Source organism: Oncorhynchus mykiss, chromosome 15 (assembly GCF_057628025.1).
Source record: "Oncorhynchus mykiss isolate SJ-2025 chromosome 15, ASM5762802v1, whole genome shotgun sequence".
In the NCBI taxonomy this organism is placed as follows: domain Eukaryota; kingdom Metazoa; phylum Chordata; class Actinopteri; order Salmoniformes; family Salmonidae; genus Oncorhynchus; species Oncorhynchus mykiss.
In genome coordinates, this window is record NC_143036.1 from 66,200,784 (window position 1) to 66,225,005 (window position 24,222).

Consider the following 24,222-nt stretch of genomic DNA (forward strand, 5'->3'; position numbering starts at 1 on the left):
AAGCAAAAACAGGTTTTAGACAATCCTGCAAATATTGTTTTACTGAAAAATCATATTTACATAAGTATTCAGACCCTTTACTTAGGACTTTGTTGAAGCACCTTTGGCAGCGATTACAGCCTTGAGTATTCTTGGGTATGATGCTTCAAGCTTGGCACACCTGTATTTGGGGAGTTTTTCCCATTCCTCTCGGCAGATCCTCTCATGCTGTTTCAGATTGGATAGAGAGCGTTGCTACACAGCTGTTTCTAGGTTTCTCCAGAGATGTTCGATTGGATTCAAGACCGGGCTCTGGCTGGGCCACTCAAGGACATTCCTGTGTTGTCTTGGCTGTGTGCTTAGGGTTGTTGTCCTGTTGGAAGGTGAACCTTCGCCCCAGTCTGAGGTCCTGGTTTTCATTGCCTTTGCCTCATCCTGACTAGTCTCCCAATCCCTGCTGCTGAAAATCATCCCCAAAGCATGATGCTGCCACCACCATGCTTCACCGTAGGGATGGTGCCAGGTTTCCTCTTGACGCAAAGCTTGGCATTTAGGCCAAAGAGTTCAATCTTGGTTTCTTCAGATCAGAGAATGTTGTTTCTCATGTTCTGAGAATCATTAGGAGCCTTTTGGCAACCTCCAAGCGGAATGTGTCGAAAAAGTCAAGGGTTCTGAATACTTTCCGAAGGCACTGTATACATAAATATGAATGCAACATGTAAAGTGTTGGTTCCATGTTTCATGAGCTGAAATAAAAGATGTAAAACAGAACTGAAAACGCTGCACACTGCTGCTCATGCTCTGTTAAGGGATTTTTTTTAATCTATAATGACTTATGTATACATTTCAATCAGGATGTACTAATCAGAATACTATTATGCTACTGTACATGTATGAATTTTCTCTCTTGATCCCAGTATTGAATATAATGTAGTGAATGTGGTCAAGAGTTTAGAACAATGACGGTCTGTTCCTTGGTACAAATGAATGACCGATATCTCCAGACTGTCTAGAATGCTTATCTACACTGACTGACCTTGGCTCTAGGCGAGGAGGGAAGGCTTGAGAGCTATAGAGCCTTTCTACCAGTGTCAAGAAGAGACGGAACATTTAGAAAACGCTGACGTCATTTTCAGTTTATAACCTGTGGTAAAATGTGTATGTACTCAGTACTCTCTTGAATAAAGGCTGTTACTTGAGTTTTAAGACTGGTCTCTGTCCATTCCTATAAAATAAGGGTCTTACAAATTCTTATGAATTGACAGAGTGTTTAATTGTAATTGGGAATTAAAACAGAGTAATACAATTCCTTCAACATGCTCCCAGGTGATATTTATTTACCACGTTTCGACCCTTAGGTCTTCATCAGGTAATAAAAGATCCCAAAAAGTTTGCTGATGTCAACATTGTGAACAGAGTGCCCCACGGTGGCGGTGAGGTTATGTTGTGGGCAGGCATAAGCTACAGACAACAAACACAGTTGAATTTTATCAATGGCAATTTGAACAGAGATACCGGGACGAGGTCCTGAGACCCATTGTCGTGCCATTCATCCACCTTTATCCCCGCATGTTTCAGCATGACAATGCAAGGCCCCATGTCGCAATGATCTGTACACAATTCCTGGAAACTGAAAATGTCTCAGTTCTTTTATGACCTGCATACTCACCAGACATGTCACCAATTGAGCATGTTTGGGATGCTCTGAATTGACGTGTTCCAGTTCTCGCCAATATCCAGCAACTTCGCAAAGCCATTGAAGGAGTGGGACAACATTCCATTCAGTACATGACATATCTTTAAGGTCTTACAACTCTTTTCATTGTGTGGGAAATTCCTCACACCTGTACTTTCCCCCTCCCCCTTTCAAAGCATACTCAAAGGCACAGTAAGGACACAACTCATTTATCTTTCTGTCTGTGCAGTAAGGTTGTATGGTTTCCTTTGTTTTGTGCTGGTAGTTAAACAATGCAAAAACAAATGTATGCAAAGGGTTTGCTCTGTTTGGGCCATTGTAGTTTTTCTGCGGGTCAAATCTCCGATATGGGCAGTGGAGTAAATGAGTGCATATTCTGAACTGATCAAGCAGGTGGAAATGGTGTGGCTGCTGTGAGGTGGTCAACATTAATACAAATATCCACAAATCCTTAACAATATTTAAAATTCATTGCATTCTCACATCAATTTCAATTCTCTCAAAAAGTTAAAACAGTATAATGTTCACGGACAGCACTTGTACATTACATGATGTTAATGTGGGTAACATTTGAAAATGTTTGGTAACAAGTCATATTGCACATTCCCCCCTATTTTCTCTGCAGTGTATTGTATTTATTTATCCTTTATTTAAGTCAAGTCAGTTAAGAACAAATTCTTATTTTCAATGACAACCTAGGAACAGTGGGTTCAGGGGCAGAATGACAGATTTTTATCTTGTCAGCTCACGGATTTGATCTAGCAACCTTTCGGTTACTAGTCCAACACTCTAACCACTAGGCTACCTGCCGCCCCAGATTCTCCTTTCAATAAATATTGAGGGTCTTATTTTGTCGACATGATGATCGAAGCTTGGCTGCCATTTGATAAATAAAATAATTCTCAAACTTTGGTCCATAATAATCTCATCATGTCGTAGACTATACCCACACTGTGTCTACAAGCTGTTGACTAGAGTGCACCTGCCAATATCAGAGTGGGCACTATTGTTATACCTACGCACCATTTATTGTGATAAAACCATCAGTTGGCCTAGAGTTGAAAATAGAATTAGAAACCCATTTAACCTGTATTTTTTATTCAGTTTATGGGAATTTAACAGCAAAAGTAATTTGTATGTGCGCTAAGTATTTACACACAGACTTTAATCTGCAACATGTCAATCTGATGGAAACAACTGATGGGAAAATACCTATATTGTATTTCTACAGATGTTAGAATATTCGCATGGAAATCTCTCAATTGGATGGAACCCTAGTGTTCTAATTTTTCAGAGTAAATAACCCATGGACACTAGAGAAGCTTTAACCAAGTTTAATTCTACCCCAAAGGTTCTGTACAGCTGTAATCAGACAACCCAACATTTGTCCCATCCAGATATTTATATTCCACTTAAGACACTTCCTCTCTCCAATCCTTACAGTTTATGCCCCAACAGGAAGAAGGTAACTAGATAGTACCCTGATTACTCCCTTAACTTCTTTGGGGTAGGGGGCAGTATTTTCACGTCAGGATGAAAAGCATGCCCAGAGTAAATGGCCTGCTACAAAGCCATAAAAGTGAAAGTGCAAGGCGCCAAATGCAAACAACAGAAATCTCATAATTAAAATTCCTCAAAAATACAAGTATTTTACACTATTTTAAAGATAAACTTGTTGTTAATCCCACCACAGTGTCTGATTTCAAAAAGGCTTTATGACAAAAGCACACCATCTGATTATGTTAGGTCAGTACCTAGTCACAGAAAAACACACAAAAAAAATTCAGCCAAAGAGAGGAGTCACAAAAAACAGAACTAGAGATAAAATTAATCACTAACCATTGATGATCTCATCAGATGACACTCATAGGACTTCATGTTACACAATACATGTATGTTTTGTTCGATAAAGTTCATATTTATATTCAAAAATCTTAGTTTACATTGGCGCGTTATGTTCAGTAATGTTTTGCCTCCAAAACATCCTGTGATTTTGAAGAGAGCCACATCCATTTACAAAAATACTCATAAATGTTGATGAAAATACAAGTGTTATGCATGGAACTTTAGATAAACCTCTCCTTAATGCAACCGCTGTGTCAGATTTCCCCCAAAAATTATGGAAAAAGCACACCATGCTATAATCTGAGTACAGCGCTCAGACACAAACACAAGCCATACAAGGTACCTGCCATGTTGTGGAGTCAACAGAAGTCAGAAATAGCAGTATAAATATTCACTTACCTTTGATGATCTTCATCAGAATGCACTCCCAGGAATCCCAGTTCCACAATAAATGTTTGTTTTGTTCGATAAAGTTCGATAATTTGTCCAAATTCCTCCTTTTTGTTTGCGCGTTTAGTTCAAACATCCAAATTCACAACGCGCAGGCACACTTAGTCCAGACTAAAAAGTTTTTAAAAATCCATTACAGTTCGTAGAAACATGTCAAACGATGTATAGAATCAATCTTTAGGATGTTTTTAACATAAATCTTCAATGTGGTTTCAACCGGAGAATTCCTTTGTCTGTAGAAATGCAATGGAACGCAGCTAACTCTCACGGGGGTGCGCCTGAATGAGCTCGTGGCACTCTGCCAGACCCCTGACTCAATCAGCTCTTATTCCCTCATCCTTCACAGTAGAAGCATCAAACAAGGTTCTAAAGACTGTTGACATCTAGTGGAAGCTTTAGGAAGTGCAATATGACCCCATAGACACTGTATATTGGATAGGCAAACCTACAAACCTCAGATTTTCCACTTCCTGGTTGGATTTTTTCTCCGGTTTTTGCCTGCCATATGAGTTCTGTTATACTCACAGACATCATTCAAACCGTTTTAGAAACTTCAGAGTGTTTTCTATCCAAATCTACTAATAATATGCATATCTTAGCTTCTGGGCCTGAGTAGCAGGCAGTTTACTCTCTGCACTTTATTCATCCAAGCTACTCTATACTGCCCCCAGCCATATTAAACAAACAAACAAATGAATAAACACTCACCGCAAGGTGTACAAATTCAGAGACCTATGGCCTCGGAACTATGATCACACAACAAAATGCCATTCCAGCTGAATCTGCCGTCTTGTTCAATGGCAGATGGAGCAGCGTTGGTTTCTCCACTTCCCCCTTCTGGTTCCTAAGAGTGTAATAGCACAAGACTTGGAAAGCAACAAAAAGACACACACACATAACAGCATTAATATTGTGATAAGCTATGCATATTTATTTATGCTAATTCCCTCCACCCTTTCGTCTATTCTAGAAACCCATTCCAGAATAATACGACATCAAATGTAAATGTATTTAAAATAAAACCCCAAACTGTCTAATGATTTAAACAAACTCTAAGGCCTTCTGCATTTGCAATGATTGTTCGGTCATATAATTTAAATGTGTTACCTTTAACCATATCTACATGTACATACTGCCTCAATCAGCCTGACTAACCAGTGTCTGTATGTAGCCTCACTACTGTATGTAGCCTCGCTACTTTTATAGCCTCGCTACTGTATATAGCTTGTCTTTTTACTGTTGTTTTATTTCTTTACCTGCCTATTGTTCACCTAATACCTTTTTTGCACTATTGGTTAGATCCTGTAAGTGAGCATTTCACTGTTGTATTCTGCGCACGTGACAAATAAACTTTGATTTGATTTAGAATCCATTCCCCTGGCATTTCTCCTAGAATCTTCAACCCAAAATACGTTTTCCTATGGCAAATTTAGACAATGTCTCATCGTAAGGAATCCGCAATATATACATGTGGTTCCATAACACTTTCTCTCACCTTAGCCATTTTGTCTGCTTTACGATTACCTATGGCGATTTTATCTGTACGACTAGTATGAGCTTCACATTTTACCACTGCTAATTTACTGGTTAACTGACATTATTCTAATAATACATCTACCTCCAGACCATTATTATTGGGGTTCCTGTCGCTGCTAACATGCCCCGTGGTGACCACACTGTACTCAAATTATGAATTACTCCAAATGCTTACCACACACAGCGCACTCCTTTACTCTATTCCCTTCTGTGTTCATGTAACTAGAGCCACCTGTATACTATACTTTTCCTGATTCCAATGCTGTCTCTTGCAAATCAGGCCTAGGTTTTGGAGTAATCTGATCTGGGTCACATGTATGCGACTCACCATCCTAACAACGCAGGATTAAAAGCACAAATCTTATGAAATTGTAGATTTTCCCCATTTAACGTTAACTCCCAGTTTGTCCATCTTGCACTAGTAACATGTTGTGCTTTGTCATACATGCTTTATGACCCTGTTCCGCCAATTGTCTACCAATGTGGTGCGGGCTCGCATATGACTTTCTTCGTCTTTTGACGCTAATAACAAATCCTCCACGTATTGTACCAACACAGAACCTACAATTGAAACCCTTTTAACTATTGTTGGTTTTAATACAGCTGGACAGTGTCTTTCGGTAGTCTTTTTTTTCTAGGTATCTACTAAAATGTCTCCCATAGGCCTCTATTTTGACATGCCTACTGAGCTCGTTGAACACCTGTACCCTCTTGTAGTTTGGGTTCCAGTTGCTCACTACCCAGCAGACTAATTTGTCCTTCTTGGGCAGCTCAAAGATTTTATCCTCACTGGTTACCTCAACAAGCGACCCATAAGGAACCTTGATATCAGAATCCAGTCGATAACTGGCAGTCAAATTGAACAAGCGGTCAACACCAGGGATACTGTTTGTGTTAGCCGGTGATTCTGCATTCCACCACACCCATTTCTGGAACCATGGACGTTGCTCTTGGGGCATGTTCTTCAGGTCTCCATGGATGTCTCTATGGTGGAATATGACACCGTGCGCCTTGCTGTAAAGGTTTTTATCCACTGTTAGGTGACAGCCTTTGATGTTAAAGTAGGCACAAGAGTCTATGTCAAAGGTGTGATCAATTGGCCAGATCAAAATGATAGTCATCCTGAATGGTTGTCTGGGCATGGTGTGTTTGGTTCACCATCTGGTTCCTTGCCCTACGTACTTGAGGGCAAGGAGGACAACAAGCCTTTCCCAAGTGGGATGCCTGGTCGATAGGGCATGAGAGGAACTTGATCTGGCGTTTGTAGTACATGAAGGATAAGCGCAGTAAGAATGTCATCATCAGAACAGGCCGTAGAACACCCTAGGAAGCCGGAGTGGGCATATCTTGACCCTTTGAAAGAGAAAAGAGTCCAATCAAATCCACTTTAGAATATCAACAATAGCCATCTTATAAAATGACAATACACCATGGAATCCAGGGAAGAAAATACACTAGGAATGCAAAATGCATCACTAGTGAAACATACCAACATTCAGTGCTGTTGATTAATTCAGCATTCATGTTGAGCGTGTGTCAAACTCATTCCACGGAGGGTCGAGTGTCTGTAGGTTTTTGCTCCTCCCTTGTACTTCAATGATTAATTAAGGTCACTAATTAGTAAGGAATTCCCCTCACCTGGTTGTCTAGGTCTTAATTGAAAGGATAAACCAAAAACCCACAGACACTCGACCCTCCGTGGAATGAGTTTGACACCCCTGATGTGGACTCTGGTTGTCCTATACGATGACGTACACTACAACCCTCAAACGCAACTCTGGACCTCGAAACCAGTTCCACTGCATTCTTTCATTGTTCCCTTCTATTCAGGGACTGAAACTTATATGGGGCAAGTGTCAACCCCGACCTGCTGCTGCTGCTGCTGTTTCTTCAAGGTTTGTTGGCAGACTACACTCAAAAGGTGCATTGTCTCCACCTACTGTACAGGGTGGTGAGAGAAAAAAAATCTAACCTGAGCTGAGGAAAAGCCTGACCTTTATTTAACCAGTTAGGCCAGTTGAGAACAAGTTCTCATTTACAACTGCGATCTGGCCAAGATAAAGCAAAGAAGTGTGACAAAAACAACAACACAGAGTTACACATAAACGTACAGTCAATAACACAAAAGAAAATAAACATTTGAAAAATCTGTACAGTGTTTGCAAATGTAGAAGAGTAGGGAGGTAGGCAATAAATAGGCCCTAGAGGTGAAAATAATTACAATTTAGCATTAATACTGGAGTGATAGATTTGCAGATGATGATGTGCAAGTAGAGATACTGGGGTGCAAAAGAGCAAGAGGATAAGTAACAATATGGGGATGAGGTAGTTGGGTGTGCTATTTACAGATTGGCTGTGCACAAGTACAGTGATCGGTAAGCTGCTCAGACAGCTGATGCTTAAAGTTAGAGAGGGAGATATAAGATTCCAGCTTCAGAGATTTTTACAATTCATTCCAGTCATTGGCAGCACAGAACTGGAAGGAAAGGCGGCCAAAGGAAGTGTTGGCTTTGGGGATGAACAGTGAAATATACCTGCTGGAGCGCTGATACGGGTGGGTGTTGTTTTGGTGACCAGTAAGCTGAGATAAGGCGGGGCTTTACCTAGCAGAGACTTACAGATGACCTGGAGTGAGTGGGTTTGACGAAGGACATGTAGTGAGGGCCAGCCAATGAGAGCATACAGGTCGCAGTGGTGGGTAGTATATGGGGCTTTGGTGATAAAACGGATGGCACTGTGATAGCAAACTGGATGTAGTCTGAGTAGAGTGTTGGGGGCAATTTTGTAAATGACATCGCCGAAGTCAAGGATCGGTAGGATAGTCAGTTTTACGAGGGTATGTTTGGCGGCATGAGTGAAGGAGGCTTTGTTGCGAAATAGGAAGCTGATTCTAGATTTCATTTTGGATTGGAGATGCTTAATGTGAGTCTGGAAGAAGAGTTTACAGTCTAACCAGACACCTAGGTATTTGTAGTTGTCCACATATTCTAGGTCAGAACCGTCCAGAGTAGTGAGGCTAGTCGGGCGAGACCAGCAATCGGTTGAAGAGCATGCACTTAGTTTTACTGGCATTTTAAAAGCAGTTGGAGACAACGGAAGGAGTGTTGTATGGCAATGAAGCTCGTTTGGAGGTTTGTTAAGACAGTGTCCAAAGAGGGCCAGATGTATACACAATGGTGTCGTCTGCGTAGATGTGGATCAGAGAATCACCAGCAGCAATAGCGACATCATTGATATACAGTGGGGAGAACAAGTATTTGGTACACTGCCGATTTTGCAGGTTTACCTACTTACAAAGAATGTAGAGGTCTGTCATTTTTATCATAGGTACACTTCAACTGTGAGAGCCGGAATCTAAAACCAAAAATCCAGAAAATCACATTGTATGATTTTTAAGTAATTAATTTTCATTTTATTGCATGACATAAGTATTTGATACATCAGAAAAGCAAAACTTAATATTTGGTACAGAAACCTTTGTAATTACAGAGATCATACGTTTCCTGTAGTTCTTGACCAGGTTTGCACACACTGCAGCAGGGATTTTGGCCCACTCCTCCATACAGACCTTCTTCAGATCCTTCAGGTTTCGGGGCTGTCGCTGGGCAATATGGACTTTCAGCTCCCTCCAAAGATTTTCTATTGGGTTCAGGTCTGGAAACTTGCTAGGCCACTCCAGGACCTTGAGATGCTTCTTACGGAGCCACTCCTTAGTTGCCCTGGCTGTGTGTTTCGGGTCGTTGTCATGCTGGAAGACCCTGCCACGACCCATCTTCAATGCTCTTACTGAGGGAAGGAGGTTGTTGGCCAAGATCTCATGATACATTACCCCATCCATCCTCCCCTCAATACGGTGCAGTCGTCCTGTCCCCTTTGCAGAAAAACATCCCCAAAGAATGATGTTTCCACCTCCATGCTTCACGGTCGGGATGGTGTTCCTTCGATTGTACTCATCCTTCTGCTTCCTCCAAACACGGCGAGTGGAGTTTAGACCAAAAAGCTCTGTTTTTGTCTCATCATGACCCTCCTCAGGATCATCCAGGTGGTCATTGGCAAACTTCAGACGGGCCTGGACATGCGCTGGCTTGAGCAGGGGGACCTTACGTGCGCTGCAGGATTTTAATCCATGACGGCGTAGTGTGTTACTAATGGTTTTCTTTGAGACTGTGGTCCCAGCTCTCTTCAGGTCATTGACCAGGTCCTGCCGTGTAGTTCTGGGCTGATCCCTCACCTTCCTCATGATCACGGATGCCCCACGAGGTGAGATCTTGCATGGAGCCCCAGACTGAGGGTGATTGACCGTCATCTTGAACTTCTTCCATTTTCTAATAATTGTGCCAACAGTTGTTGCCTTCTCACCAAGCTGCTTGTCTATTTTCCTGTAGCCCATCCCAGCCTTGTGCAGGTCTACAATTGTATCCCTGATGTCCTTACACAGCTCTCTGGTCTTGGCCATTGTGGAGAGGTTGGAGTCTGTTTGAGTGTGTGGACAGGTGTCTTTTATACAGGTAACGAGTTCAAACAGGTGCAGTTAATACAGGTAATGAGTGGAGAACAGGAGGACTTCTTAAAGAAAAACTAACAGGTCTGTGAGAGCCGGAAATCTTACTGGTTGGTAGGTGATTAAATACTTATGTCATGCAATAAAATAAAAATGAATTACTTAAAAATCATACAATGTGATTTTCTGGATTTTTGTTTTAGATTCCGTCTCTCACAGTTGAAGTGTACCTATGATAAAAATGTCAGACCTCTACATTCTTTGTAAGTAGGAAAACCTGCAAAATCGGCAGTGTATCAAATACTTGTTCTCCCCACTGTATACAGAGAAAAGAGTCGGCCCGAGAATTGAACTCTGTGGCACCCCATAGAGACTGCCAGAGGTCCGGACAACAGGCCCTCCAATTTGACACACTGAACTCTATCTGAGAAGTAGTTGGTGAACCAGGCGAGGCAGTCATTTGAGAAGACAAGGCTATTGAGTCTGCCGATAAGAATGCAGTGATTGACAGAGTCGAAAGCCTTGGCCAGGTCGATGAAGACGGCTGCACAGTACTTGATTTTATCGATGGCTGCAGGGGGTGCTGAGATGTTGGCCAGGGTAGGGGTAGCCAGGTGGAAAGCATGGCCAGCTGTGGAAAATGCTTATTGAAATTATCGATTATCATAGATTTATCGGTGGTGACAGTGTTTATTATCCTCAGGGCAGTGGGCAAGTGGGAGGAGGTGCTCTTATTCTCCATGGACTTTACAGTGTCCCAAAACCTTTTGGAATTAGTGGTACAAGAAGCAAATTTCTGTTTGAAAAAGCTAGCCTTATCTTTCCAAACTGATGGAGTATATTGGTTTCTGACTTCCCTGAAAAGTTGCATATCAGCGGGGCTATTCAATGCTAATGCAGAACGCCACAGGATGTTTTTGTGCTGGTCAATGGCAGTCAAGTCTGGGGTGAAACAAGGGCTATCTGTTCTTAGTTTTTTTTTAAATTAATGGGGCATGCTTATTTAAGATGGTGAGGAAAACACATTTGAAGAGCAACCAGGCATCCTCTACTGACTGTATGAGGTCAATATCCTTCCAGGATACCCTGGCCAGGTCGATTAGAAAGGTCTGCTCACTGAAGTGTTTTAGGGAGCGTTTGACAGTGGTGAGGGGTGGTCTTTTGACCGAGGACCCAGTGCGCACGCAGGCAGTGATCGCTGTGATCCTGGTTAAAGACAGCAGAAGTGTATTTAGAGGGCAGATTGGTCAGGATGATATCTAAGAGGGTGCCCATGGTTATGGATTTATGGTTGTACCTGGTAGGTTCCTTTATGATTTGTGTGAGATTGAGGGCATCTAGCTTAGATTGTAAGCATGTCCCAGTTTAGGTCACCTAACAGTACGAACTCTGAAGATAGATGGGGGGTGATCAATTCACATATGGTGTCCAGGGCACAGCTGGGAGCCGAGGGGGGTCTATAACAACTTCTATCTTTGCTTCTAAACGCCACCCAGAATGATTAACCAATGAGAATGTACATTTAGTTAGCTGAACTTTACTTTGTTAATTAGACCAGGTAATACTATGAAAAACATTATTTAAGTTAATTACGTTTATTAGTTTAAATTACCGTATTTAGTCAAGTACACGTTAGTTTAAAAGACAGAGCAACATCAAATAGAACATGATTAGACGTTCTACTTATAGTAATTAGGGAGACTGAATGCATGGGTGAGCAGCAGGCCAATTATCTAACTCACCACCACTGGCTGCAACCTGAGCAATCAACTTGGTAGCAAACCATTAAGGCCAGGCACACCTAAAATGGTAGAGGCCCCTCGGTCTGCGCTATAGCCTAACTACGGCAAGTAAAAAGGGTCAAGGGGTCCGAGGACCTAGATGACAGAAGTGAGGGAGAGACTGGAAGCTGTGGCTAGCGATCAATCGTTGATCAACAAACAATCAAACTGTTCTTGGTGTGGCGGTGGTTCGGCACTGGGTCAAAGATGGTACGAGATGGTGATGGAGACGAAAGTGAAGCAAGCATGGAGCATAGTGGTACAAATGAATTTTAGAGTAAGAAAGAGAAATGAAGAGGGAGATAAAGGGAGAAATGGTTTGAAAAGGAAGGGAAAGGTCAATGGAGGCAGAGAGGAGGCAGAAAAGGATGTTTGAGGAGAGCAACATATCTTCCAACGCTAGCAGCAGTTCAGAGGTAGAGAGTGCAAAGGAAGGGCAAGATAAATCACGAGGGGAGCATGGAGGCGAGGAGGAGCATAAAGTGATTCTGAAGTTTAAGGGGGAAGGGGAAGTTGGGGCAATGAGTCCGATAAGGTTGACGGCTGTGATAAAAGAGTTGATTGGGGAAGTTGTCCATGCTAAAGTGTTAAGAGACGGGAGCTTGTTGGTGTTCTGTAACGACATGGCACAGAGGGGAAAAGTATAAGGTGGTGTCAAGCAGTATGTATGAACAATGAACACTTTTATTTGAACTTAATATAAGACATTAATAAAAATTAATTTAGTCTCAAATAATGAAACATGTTCAATTTGGTTTAAATTATGCAAAAACAAAGTGTTGGAGAAGAAAGTAAAAGTGCAATATGTGCCATGTAAAAAAGCTAACGTTTAAGTTCCTTGCTCAGAACATGAGAACATATGAAAGCTGGGGGTTCCTTTTAACATGGGTCTTCAATATTCCCAGGTAAGAAGTTTTAGGTTGTAGTTATTATAGGACTATTTCTCTCTATACCATTTGTATTTAATATACATTTGGCTATTGGATGTTCTAATAGGTACTTTAGTATTGCCAGCCTAATCTCGGGAGTTGATAGACTTGAAGTCATAACCAGCGCAATGCTTGAAGCATTGCGAAGAGCTGCTGGCAAACGCAGTAAAGTGCTGTTTGAATGAATGCTTACGAGCCTGCTGCTGCCTACCACCGCTCAGTCAGACTGCTCTATCAAATCATAGACTTAATTATAATATAATATCACACAGAAAAACTATCATTTCGGAAACTATCATTTATTCTTTCAGTGAAATACTGAACCGTTCCGCATTTTATCTAAAGGGTGGCATCCATAAGTCTAAATATTCATGTTACATTGCACAACCTTCAATGTTATGTCATATTTACATAACATTCTGGCAAATTAGTTCGCAGCGAGCCAGGCGGCCCAAACTGTTGCATATACCCTGACTCTGCGTGCAATGAATGCAAGAGAAGTGACACAATTTCCCTTGTTTAATATTGCCTGCTAACATGAATATATTTTAGCTAAATATGCAGATTTAAAAATATATACTTGTGTAATGATTTTAAGAAAGGCATTGATGTTTATGGTTAGGTACACATTGGTGCAACGACAGTGCTTTTTTTGCGAATGCGCTTGTTAAATCACCCGTTTGGCGAAGTAGGCTATGATTCAATGATAAATTAACAGGCACCGCATCGATTATATGCAAAGCAGGACAAGCTACATAAACTATTAATATCATCAACCATGTGTAGTTAACTAGTGATTATGTTCAGATTGATTGTTTTTTAGAAGTTACGTTTAATGCTAGCTACCACTTTACATTGGCTCCTTTCTGCACTTGCATAACAGGTGGTCGGCCTGCCACGCAGTCTCCTCGTGGAGTGCAGTGTAATCGGCAGTGATCGGTGTCCAAAAATGCTGATTACCGATTGTTATGAAAACTTGAAATCGGCCCTAATTAATCGGACATTCCGATTAATCGGTCAACCTCTAGTAGGGAGTGATCATTACCCCATAGTATGCACAGTAGGCCAGAGGGAGGAGGAGGTGTCAGTGGATGGAGTAGGCAGGTGCGTGTTTGGAATGGCAAAGTGGGCTCAGTTTCAGGAGCTGAGTGAGCAGGTGATGGCTCAGGTGGATATGAGAGGAAGTGGATAGTATGAATAACTGGGCGAGAAGTTTTAGTGGGGGCAGCTACTGAGGCTATACATAAGAGTTCAGGGAGGAGGAAAGCAGTCCCATGGTGGACCGAGGAGTGTGGGGCAATGGGGAGGAGTTGAAACAGGGCATTTAGAGTACTGAAAAGGACTCATATCTTCCAACATCTGATTCAGTATAAGCAGACCCTGGTGAGGAGAACTATCCTTCAGGTAAAGAGGTCATGTTGGCGTCGGTTCTGTGACACCATTGGAAGGGCGACACCTGTGGGAGAAGTGTGGGAGATGATTAAGAGGATGAGTGAGTGGGATTTTTCCAGTGTTGACGAGTGGGAAGGATGTGGCAGTAACAGATGAGAAGGCAAAGATGATGGCCAAACTATTTGTCCAAGTGCATAGCTCTCTGCAAATTTGTCAGAGGAGGGGGAGGGAAAGGGGGAGAGAACGAGAGAGGAGCATCCTGGAGTGCTGGATAGGAGGGAGGATGTAAATGATGCGTTGAATGCACCATTTACCATGGCAGATGTGAAAAGGGCAGTAGATAAGGCTGGGTTAACTTCACCTGGGAAAGATGAGGTGTGCCATGCTATGTTGACCCATCTTTGTGATGAGGCACAGGATAAGGTGTCGGTGTTGTACAACTGAGTGTGGGAGGAGGGGAAACTACCAGGCAGCTGGAAGTAGGCAGTAGTGTAAACAAGCCAGGGAAGGATCCAATGAGGTCAACAAGCTATCGGCCAATAGCTTTAACATCACATGTATGTAAGATTATGGAACATGTGATTACGGAGAGGCTAACTTTATTCCTGGAGTGCAGGGGGCTAGTATCGCCACATCAGAGTGGGTTCAGGAAGGGGCCGGGGAACTATGAACCCAGTGCTCTGCTTAGAAGCAGAGGTCCGGAAGGCTCAGGTGAACAAGGAGACAGTTGTAGCTGTTTTTGTTTGATGTGGAGAAGGCGTATGATATGATGTGGAAGGAGGGGTTGTTAATCAAGCTTGGTATTATGGGGGTAGGAGGAAGAATGTACAACTGGATAAAGGATTTCCTGTTCCTGGTGAGGGTGGGGAAGTCTATCAGGCAGCTAGCTACCTGGTGGATAACGGTACACCACAGGGGAGCGTGATTAGTCCTCTGTTGTTCTCAATCATGATCAATTATGTTTATTCTCAGGTAAGGGAAGATATTGGGAAGCCGTTATTTGCAGATGATGGGGCCTTATGGAAGAAATGTGCCATACATAGTCAGGAAGGTACAGGAAGCAATTGATGAGGTTGAGCGATGGCATTAACGTGGGGATTCAGGTTCTCTGTAGAGAACTCGCTGTTCTTTACCAGGAGGAAGGTGGGAGATGAGGTATGCTTGAGGTTATATGGGAGAAACTTGGAGAGATTGGGGGCCTTCAGGATCCTTTGGGGATACTTTGACTGACCTGGGCAGAACACGTTGAGAGAATGGTGGAAATGTGTAAAAAGGTGCTAAATGTGATGCGCTGTCTGACGGGGAAGGAGTTGGGGGGCTGGGCGTTCCTCATTGAAGACCATGCATGTTGCATTGATCCGATCTGTAATAGACTATGGCAGTGTAGCGTATGGTTCAGCAGGCCGGACCTCATTGGAAAGGCTATATCGTACAGGGGCAAGGACTCTGAATATGTAGTGGGGTGTTTCGGACCTCCCCAGTGTCTGAACCACAGGTGGAGCTGAGACAGCAGCTGGGAATGAATTATTGGATCAACCTACAGGGACATGGGGTGTCTCATCCTGCGAAAGGGATTTTACAGGCATGCTGGGAACATGAGTGAAGACAGAACACGAGCTTTAGGTGGGTGGGTGGGCAATACCCAGGTGAAGGAGATGGGACTGTATGGAAGGGAGTTTAGTCCAACGGTAGCTATTCCTGTGAATCCACCATGGCTACTCCCACCCCCAGTAGTTGATCTAGAAGTGTTGGAGAGACTACAGAAAGACATGATGTTTAAGAGACGTCTGGATACTGTGTATCAGGATTTTGTAGCCATTTACACATGGTTCAAAAGATCCAAGGACAGGACGTACTGGGTCAGCATTGAAGTGCAGGAATGTGAGGTGACAGTCAGGAAATGTATTACAGATCATCTGGCTGTATATACGGCGGAGCTGATGGACATACTGTTGGTCTTGCAGTGGGTGGAGGAAGTCAAGCCAGACAGAGTAGTTATTTGCTCTGATTCATGTGCAGTGTTGATGATTCTCGAGTCCTTTAGCTCACGTAGCAGACAAGACCTGCTTTAAGAGGTGTTACAAACCCATTGCAGGATTAGACAAATTAGTATATAGATATGATTTACTTGGGTCCCAGCCCATGTGGGCGTGGAGGGCAACTAGGCAGTTGGCTAAACAAGCACTTAGTAGTGGGGATTTTGGGGTTGTAGTTCCAATGAGCAAGGCAGAGGAAAAAAGCCTGATATAGACAGTGATGGTGTAGAGATGGCAGGAGCAGTGGAATAGAGATACTAAGGGCAGGCAATTATTTAAAGTACAAAGGAGTCGGGGAGGCCGGCAGGAAGGGATCAAAGAGAGGAGGCTATTTTTACAAGATTAAGGGCGGGACACAGCCAGTTGAAAAATACCTTAAATGTGATGGGAAAGCATCCATCAGGAAAGTGTGATTGTTGCCAGGAATTATTATTAAGTGATTATTGCCAGCATGTATTGCTACACAGTGGGCAATATCAAAGGGAAAGAGAGAGGCTGAGCTCTAGTATGAGGGAGAAGGGGATACAGGAAATGAGTTTTTAAAGAGTATACTGAGTAGAACGTCATTATATATAAACTCAAAAATGTATATTTTTTTAAGAGCAACAAGGCTGCCAGGTAGGATTTAGTTTCTCCCGGTCTCTGGCCCATACTCCAGTACAGTAGGGGTCGGTAATGCACCATAACGTTGGATGCCAACTGCCAATAAACCCCAATGAAGAAGTAAAATGGTAGATAACTATGCATGGCAATGAACTAGTGCACTTTTTCCAAATCACACTGTATAGCATTTTAGATTATAATATTAAAAAATAATAGACCAGGCTAAGGCTGCACCATTACATGCCCAAGTTATCAAACTTACCTTGGTATCCACAATGCCAGGAGAAGATAAAGTATTGTATCACACTGTCTACGTATACCATCCAGGTGTAGAGATCAGTGAGTTGACTGAGTGAAATGCCTTATCCCTAATACGTACCTTTTCAGAGAGGGGACCGGGTCAGGTGAAAAGACATGGCTGCATTTTATGTTGTCTCATCAGTTCGCCTCAACGGTTGCTACGTTGCGTGATGGTTTGTACTGTATGACACGTTTTCCCAAAATGGTGCGCACCGTTCTTTAACAACCTTCGATGTACGTGTGGCCTGATCAATACGGGTCTGAAATGGAAGTGAATAAGGGAGAATTATCGGAGGTGGCATGTGCAGTGAAGTTCATATGTGGTTTAAGGGTGGGTGCAGTGGAATCGGTGAAGGTAACCTGAAGTGGTCTTGTGATAATGGTTTGTGTTTCTGCCGGTCAGAGGGAGCGGGCGCTTCACGCCACACTATTTGGGAAGGCAGCTGTGACTTGTTTTGCTCTCAAGAAAAAGGCACCATTGAAAAGAGTGACTACTGGGGTAGCGGTAAATGTGAAAGGGGACCAGCTGAAGGGAAAGACTCCCAGAGTTTGTGATGCTTGTCGTTTGGTGTGACGCAAACATTGTGGTGTGAATGTAAAAATAGAAGTCATGGTCTGTTCTTTTGAGTTTTGATAAGTATTTGCCCGACAAAGTGATGTTAGGAAATTTCAGTTATCCCGTGCGAGCCTTTGTGCAGAATCCATTACATTGTTACAGGTGTCAAGCTTATGAGCATCTGGCAGCAGTGTGTAGGTGTGAGGTTCCTAGGTGTGAGAAGTATGCAGAAGGACATAAAACAAAGGAATTAGTTGTATTGGGGTAAGAAGTGGTATGTGTTAATTGTATGGGTGCCTATGGGGCTGGGGATCAGAAGTGTCTGGTGAGAGGCAGGTTGAGGTTACCAGGGTTAGAGTAGTGTTGAGGAAGATCCTGAGATCCTGAGAGGATTTGCTTTTTAGCGCTCATCAATGGACCGCAGAGATGGAACTTAAGTCACAGAAAATAGAAGTTGTGGTGGCAGCTGCAGAGAAGTATTTAGGTGTACGAGATTTGGCGTCAGAGTTAGGGTGTATTGAGTGGTGGTGTCCAAACCTCCCAGGCCATTGGCTGAATAGGGTTTGAATAGGGTGGTGAGTTTTTAATGTGTAGGGTTAGATGGCAGGGCATTTTTTTAAATGCATTTTCCACTCAAAGTAGAAGGGATTTATACCCTAGTCTAGTTGGTGGCGGTAATGCAACATTTATTGGATGCCAGCCGCGGTTAAACCTCAACAAAGAAGAAGCTACGTCACATCCTTTTTCACCATGGCGGCTGATTTAACGCCGAGGTTTAGACGATTGAACAGTCAAACACGGAGCCTTCGTGAAAATGTTCAACCAGGTGAGAAATTGACATGAACATCCTCAGGTTATAAACCGTAACATGCTTTCAACTTTTTGTTTTCATATCCAAAAATACAGCCAGCGTACAAAGCTGTGTTAGCTCATCTTGCTAGCCTAGCTAGTTAACGTCGTTAGTTAAACTGCTAACTAGGCCATTATAAACACATTACATTCTAATTTAGCTAGCTACATGTCATGTTTTTATGGCTTATGGCCACAACCCTTATCTTTTACACAACTCTGAGTAAACTTAAGTTAAACGACCATACTAGAGGTGTGTTATTAATATTGAAGTGAAGGGTAGCTAACGTTAACTAACTAGATTCAGCAATGTGACGACATCCCACAAAAATCAACAACCCCCACAAAAAAAATCTGAACTGACATTCTGCTGTTTTGGCAGATTAGAACTCTGTCGTGTTGTTTTTATTTTGCATGCAGCCGCCATACTGTTGATGAAATATGACTGAGTCTACTACCTGAATGTGTCATCACATAGGATTCTCTGGGCCCTTCCACGCTACACAGCTGTGGCACAACATCATCCAGGCGCTGCATACACAGGTGGAGGTGCGACGGCGGCGGCGCCACCTGTGTGTGCACCCTGACTGCTTCACAGGCTCGGACGCAGTAGACGCTGTGCTCAGCTACTTGATGCAGAATGTCTTCTTCTGTGCCAGCGAGGTGTCACGCCTCAAGGCCGCCAGGCTCTGCCAGGCGCTCATGGAGGCCAAGGTGTTTGAAGCGGTGGGGACCAAGCTGTTCCGCCGGGACAAGGACGCCACTTTCGAGGACACGGGCTGCAGCCTCTACCGTTTCCAGGACTGCAGCTCGCTGCCCGGCTCAGCCAGTAAGGCTGGAAAGAATGGGGACACCGAGAACATGGCCCCTGAGGACTTAGTGAGGAAGAGGAAGAAAGGCTCTAGGTTTGTCTGAGTCACAAACATGCACACACATACATTCTTATTCTCTTGGTTTCTCTCTCACACACGGTTTTACTATACCTCACTACATCATCACTGCTCTCTCTCTGCAGACTGATTGAGCTGAGGACCATCTCCAATCCCCTGGTGCTGGGCCCCTCAGACCGGAGGGTAGAGAGGCTGCTGAAGATCATCAACCTGCAGCCCTCCCTCCCTAAAGCCATTACCAAAGCCCCCACCACCATCTTCCTTTCAAAGACAGGTGAGATGACAAAGCCTGGCTGTCTCCACCTGGCCATGTTGGAAATGACTATATTGGAAAAGTTAATGTACTTTTCTTTTTTCCTGTTTCTTTTCCATTCTGTATCCCTCCATTCCTCTTTCCCCCTCCCTTTCTGTCTCATCCTCCCTTTGTCTCACTTATTTTTTTCTTTCCCACTCTTGCTTGTCATTCTACCCCCCTCTCTCCCTTCTCCTCAGTGGTGGAGGAGGTGTGGAAGCAGCAGACGTTGCTTCAGCTACTGCAGACGGTGGAGCTACCCGTGCTGGACTGTATCCTGGCGACTCCGACCCGGGGGGCCCAGCCCCACCCACAGGCTGCCGCCCTGCAGCTGCTGCAGAGCCACCATCAGGACCTGGTCATCTCCAACACCTGCCTGGACCGTGAGCTGCCCCAGACCCTCAACCTTCCCGAGTTAGTACCTAACCAGCCGCCATATGATTTAATGGAAAAGATACTAGGAATTGTAAGCATTATTTTGTTGGTCAAAACCAGGGATTGGACCTGGGTTTATGGAACAGAACACTGAAAAAGTCATTTGAGGAATGGAAACTGAACTGGGAATGAAAGTGATCTTGTGTTCCGGAACAGAAACATTATTTTCAAATCTTTAGAATGGGTTAATAATGTTATTTTTGTTCCAAAAATATTCTTAATATCTAGAATATAATTTGGTATAAAGTTATAATGCTATTAATAGCCTAAACACATTCCAGTTCATGTCATGATGTTCAGCGCTTCAACCCAAGCTTGTCTCTCTTTCTGCCCCCGCCGGTAATAGTGCAGGTGTGAGATGCGACTGAAATATCTGACCAATCAACATGTAAACAACTAGCTTACGCTTCCATAGCAAGCTTCTCTATCAATGTTAATGTGTTGAGTAAATTAATGAGCTATTTTGTAAAAAAAAAAACTGTTGATTTCACTGAATGAAAAAGAACAATCTGAACCGGTTCCGTACTTTTTCTGGTCAGAACTGGAACGGAATGAAAAAAAATAGGAATATTTATTTTGGTTCCAAATTATATTTAAGCTCTTTTGACATTAAAAGAAGGCCCTGAAGTTGGCTTCCTCTCCCTGTGACACTGTAGGCTGGACGCATGGCTGGTGGCAGCCGCTGACTGCCTGGAGCTCTTCCCTGACCAGCTGATCGTGTTGGCGGGGGAGCACCTCCTCCAGCAGGGCAGTACCACAGAGGGGGCAGAGAGGCTGGCCGGCCAGAAGAAACTGCTGTTTGACACCATGGCCAAGCACTACGGAGGCCAGGAGAGGTCCCCGCTGCTCACCGGACGCTACATGGATATCCACACGGCCATACTGGACCTGCTGGGTGAGACTGGCTGGTTGAGGAATTATGGTGGGGTGTTCTGTGGTAGTGTTTTCATCATGTTTGACTCCTGTGTCTGTACATGTCTCTTTGACATACACTCCCACCCACTCTCTCCCTATTATTCCTCTTCCTGTGTGTGTGTGTGTGTTCTCAGACTGTGGGAAGGTGGATGATGCTGTCAGGGCCTATCAGCTGTGTCTGCATCTGTTGGAGCCTGCTGGGAGAGATGAGCTGAGGAGGCTCCTGGCCTTCATGGCCACAGCAGCCCATCCGGATGCATGCCGTCTGCACAAACAGGTAATCTTACTCCAAAACCATTGTTTCTCAAATAATGGGTCAGGGCCCAATGATAAATACTATATACATCAGTGGTGGGCCAATCATACCCTGCGATGGCATCTGTGGATGTAGGTTTTTGCTTCAGCCAAAGTGGTAACACTGGTGGTCCAATGTGTGACGGACCACTCAATATGTCCAGACAGACAACAGGGCCCTGATCAGCAGGACATTTCTGAAGGCCATCGTGCAGAATAAAGAGCTATCTCGTACCCAGAGCGAGAGGCTGCTGCTGTTTCTGATGGACAACCACACTCAGCTCTTTAAGGTAGGCACCTGAAATCCCTGATCCTCTTCCCTGGCCCTCTTCTGACAGACCCTCGCCCGCAGTCCTCCATTCCAAAAACTGAAATAGTAGCTACAGAGGGAGGCTTTTAAAATCAGGATTTGGACACCTTGCTCTTTTAAAGTCAGGCATCTGAAGACTTAATTCTGTACCCTATTCTTAAGAGTGTAATCTGTACTACAACGTTAGGGAGGAGGTACTACAACGGCAGTTTTAATTTGTTTGGTGTATTTCTGACATTGCCTGATACATTAAGTGCAGCATGTATATCATTTGTTTGTGAATAAAGTAACCTTTTATCAACCCTTCTCTATCCATAATGGAAATAGACCCCCACATCACTGATTGATGCTGTGAGGAGAACGCTGCAAATCCTGCAGCAAGGAAGAGATCCGAACAACATTGCGAGTGAGTTCAATCCAACTTGAGTACATTCAGCCCCACTTGATACATAATTTTAGGACTTGGTGATCTACAGTATATGCCCTTTTGTGGTAATGCTATTATCATAACAGTACAACATAAAATAGTGAGTCGTCCCTAATCTTCAGTAATGAAATAAACCACCATCAGTGTGGTGTTCACTAGGCACGAAATGAAAGAACTGACAAACTACCAATGAAAAGCTAATTTCTGTTTTCTGTGATGTGTTCCCTAATAAACACACCCCTGTATTGACTCCCTTCTCTTCATCCTGTGTTGCAGTGTTTACGTTCTGCCAGCAGGTGTCGCTGCAGCAGTATGAGGATCAGTGCGAGGTGGCCACCCTGGAGAGCCTGAAGCAGCTGATCAGGGACATCAGCCTGAGCAAGGCCCTGTCTGTCAAGGAGAGGAGGAGGCTGGTCAAGGAGTTCCAGAAGCACCATCCCATAGTCTTCCTCCAGCACTTCTCCTCCACTTTCTAGGGGGGGGGGGGGTTGGATTAGTTATAAGAAATTCCAGGTATAAGTGTTCAATTTATCAATCAGAGGAGAGGGTAAGGTCATTCCAGGGTTATGTTCAGTTGCTAAATGTTCTTGAACATTACAGATTGAAGTGAGCCAATGTGATTCCTTATTCTACATGTCAGAGGCATGTTTGATCTACATAGCGTATTTATATCTGAACGTTCAATCCTGCTGAATGTGCCCCTGGTCTACACAAGGGCATACTACATAGGGGGTGGGCCTAGGGGTTGATTTTGGAATTGGGCAGTAGGGATCCTTGTTGCCTTAACAAGCGTGTTTGTTCTTTGTTATGCCAACATTTTCCACAGTGCTGGCAATAGTTTTCAGGAATACATTTGCACTAGTTTGTTGGCCATAGTATGTTCTCATCAACACTAGATGCTAGTGGTATATTAGTAGCAATTGTTTTGTTCTAACAAGGAGAGATGCACTTACCCAGGTGCCTCAAGGGTTTATTTCTGGTGAATGAGAGCATTCTCTGCTTTCCTTAGCTGATGCCTGTCAGGAAAACCTTTGATTTTGTTGAAACCTACACAGTGGGAAATGTGTGTAATGTTGGTGAAACATTTATCTAAAACTAAAAGGCATAGGATCTAACTGAATTTATTCAGGGCTGGTTTTGGTATCAAGTATCTAGTTTTCTCAGGTAGATTTAAATTTAGGTACTGTAAATAGAAGTTTAGGCTGGATATTAAGCTTGAACAGGAATCTCTTTTGACGATTAAGCATTACACTTTATTTCTATACCTTAAATGAAATTGAACACACTTATTGTGTTGACAGTCTTAACAAATGATGTATTGTTTTGGATTTCGTTGACTATCTTATAACTGGTAAGGGAATAATTCTGGTAAATGTAGCACTTTTATATCTGTACATTTCTGTTGGGGACAAACTGAATTATTTGAAATGGTATTCATTTAGTTAATTGTGGAACTGTTTCCCACTGCTGTCAAGAACATGTTTCATATCTGTTAATCACAGAGTTGACACTAACTATTCTATTGGATTGTAATAGGCTTTGATTGCATGGGTTTGCCAGTTTAATCATAAGGTGGAATGTTTAAAATGCAGCCAAAAGTTTTTACTTTTGTAGTTTGTTGGCGTCTTACAAATGAATGCTTTGTCTCATAAGTGCCATGTTTTTAGCATAACTTGAAGGAGTGCATTAACTTATTGGAATGAGTGTAAATCGTACAATCCAGGGGTGTATTCATTAGTTGCACACCCTAGCAAAAAAGTTGTGCAACGAAAATAAGTTTTTGTTGGACAAATTCAAATGGGTCCCTGTTTGTTTCCGTTTTCCTCTGTGTGGTTCCTAGTGAATACACCCCGAGTTAAGTTGTTGCATCATTGGTACAAAGTTTTAAATTCTAGAGCATTTTCTGTACTGCTGCTGTATGTTTCTGCCTAGCTTTGAGCTTTACATATCTTAGTCAACAGAATAGTACACCTGATCCGTAATGTTGCCGATTCAGGTTTTGTAGTTAATGCGTTGAATTGTTTTGAAATGCACTTTGTTGAAAAACTATTAAATACAGTACAATTTTTTCATTAAAAATCATTGGAAGTTCCAGTTCTCATTTGAGCAACCATTGGACATATAGATACGCATGAAATATACAATATTCAAACACTATACAGAAGGGTGTAATCACTTGTCTGGTATAATCATGAGAAAAGTGCTC

General features: G+C 43.0%; 1 protein-coding gene and 1 pseudogene across 2 annotated transcripts in view; one reads left to right on the top strand and one right to left on the bottom strand.

Annotated features, from left to right (window-relative positions):
• The window catches only part of depdc4 (DEP domain containing 4), a 55,054-nt gene extending 30,959 nt beyond the window's left edge, over positions 1-24,095 (top strand). The window contains exons 1-9 of one of the 2 annotated variants that reach the window (XM_021563995.3): positions 18,265-18,430; positions 18,932-19,358; positions 19,469-19,617; positions 19,836-20,049; positions 20,727-20,965; positions 21,120-21,262; positions 21,444-21,569; positions 21,917-21,995; positions 22,293-24,095. In XM_021563995.3, the coding sequence (XP_021419670.3) occupies positions 18,298-18,430; positions 18,932-19,358; positions 19,469-19,617; positions 19,836-20,049; positions 20,727-20,965; positions 21,120-21,262; positions 21,444-21,569; positions 21,917-21,995; positions 22,293-22,492 (1,710 nt within the window). In that variant the 5' untranslated portion in view covers positions 18,265-18,297 and the 3' untranslated portion in view covers positions 22,493-24,095. Of the gene's footprint in view, positions 1-18,264; positions 18,431-18,931; positions 19,359-19,468; positions 19,618-19,835; positions 20,050-20,726; positions 20,966-21,119; positions 21,263-21,443; positions 21,570-21,916; positions 21,996-22,292 lie in introns of those variants that run through there. The other variant, XM_090200876.1, reaches the window with a different exon arrangement.
• LOC110490778 (4-galactosyl-N-acetylglucosaminide 3-alpha-L-fucosyltransferase 9-like) lies at positions 5,478-6,856 on the bottom strand (annotated as a pseudogene).
• Positions 24,096-24,222: the final 127 nt, after the last annotated feature.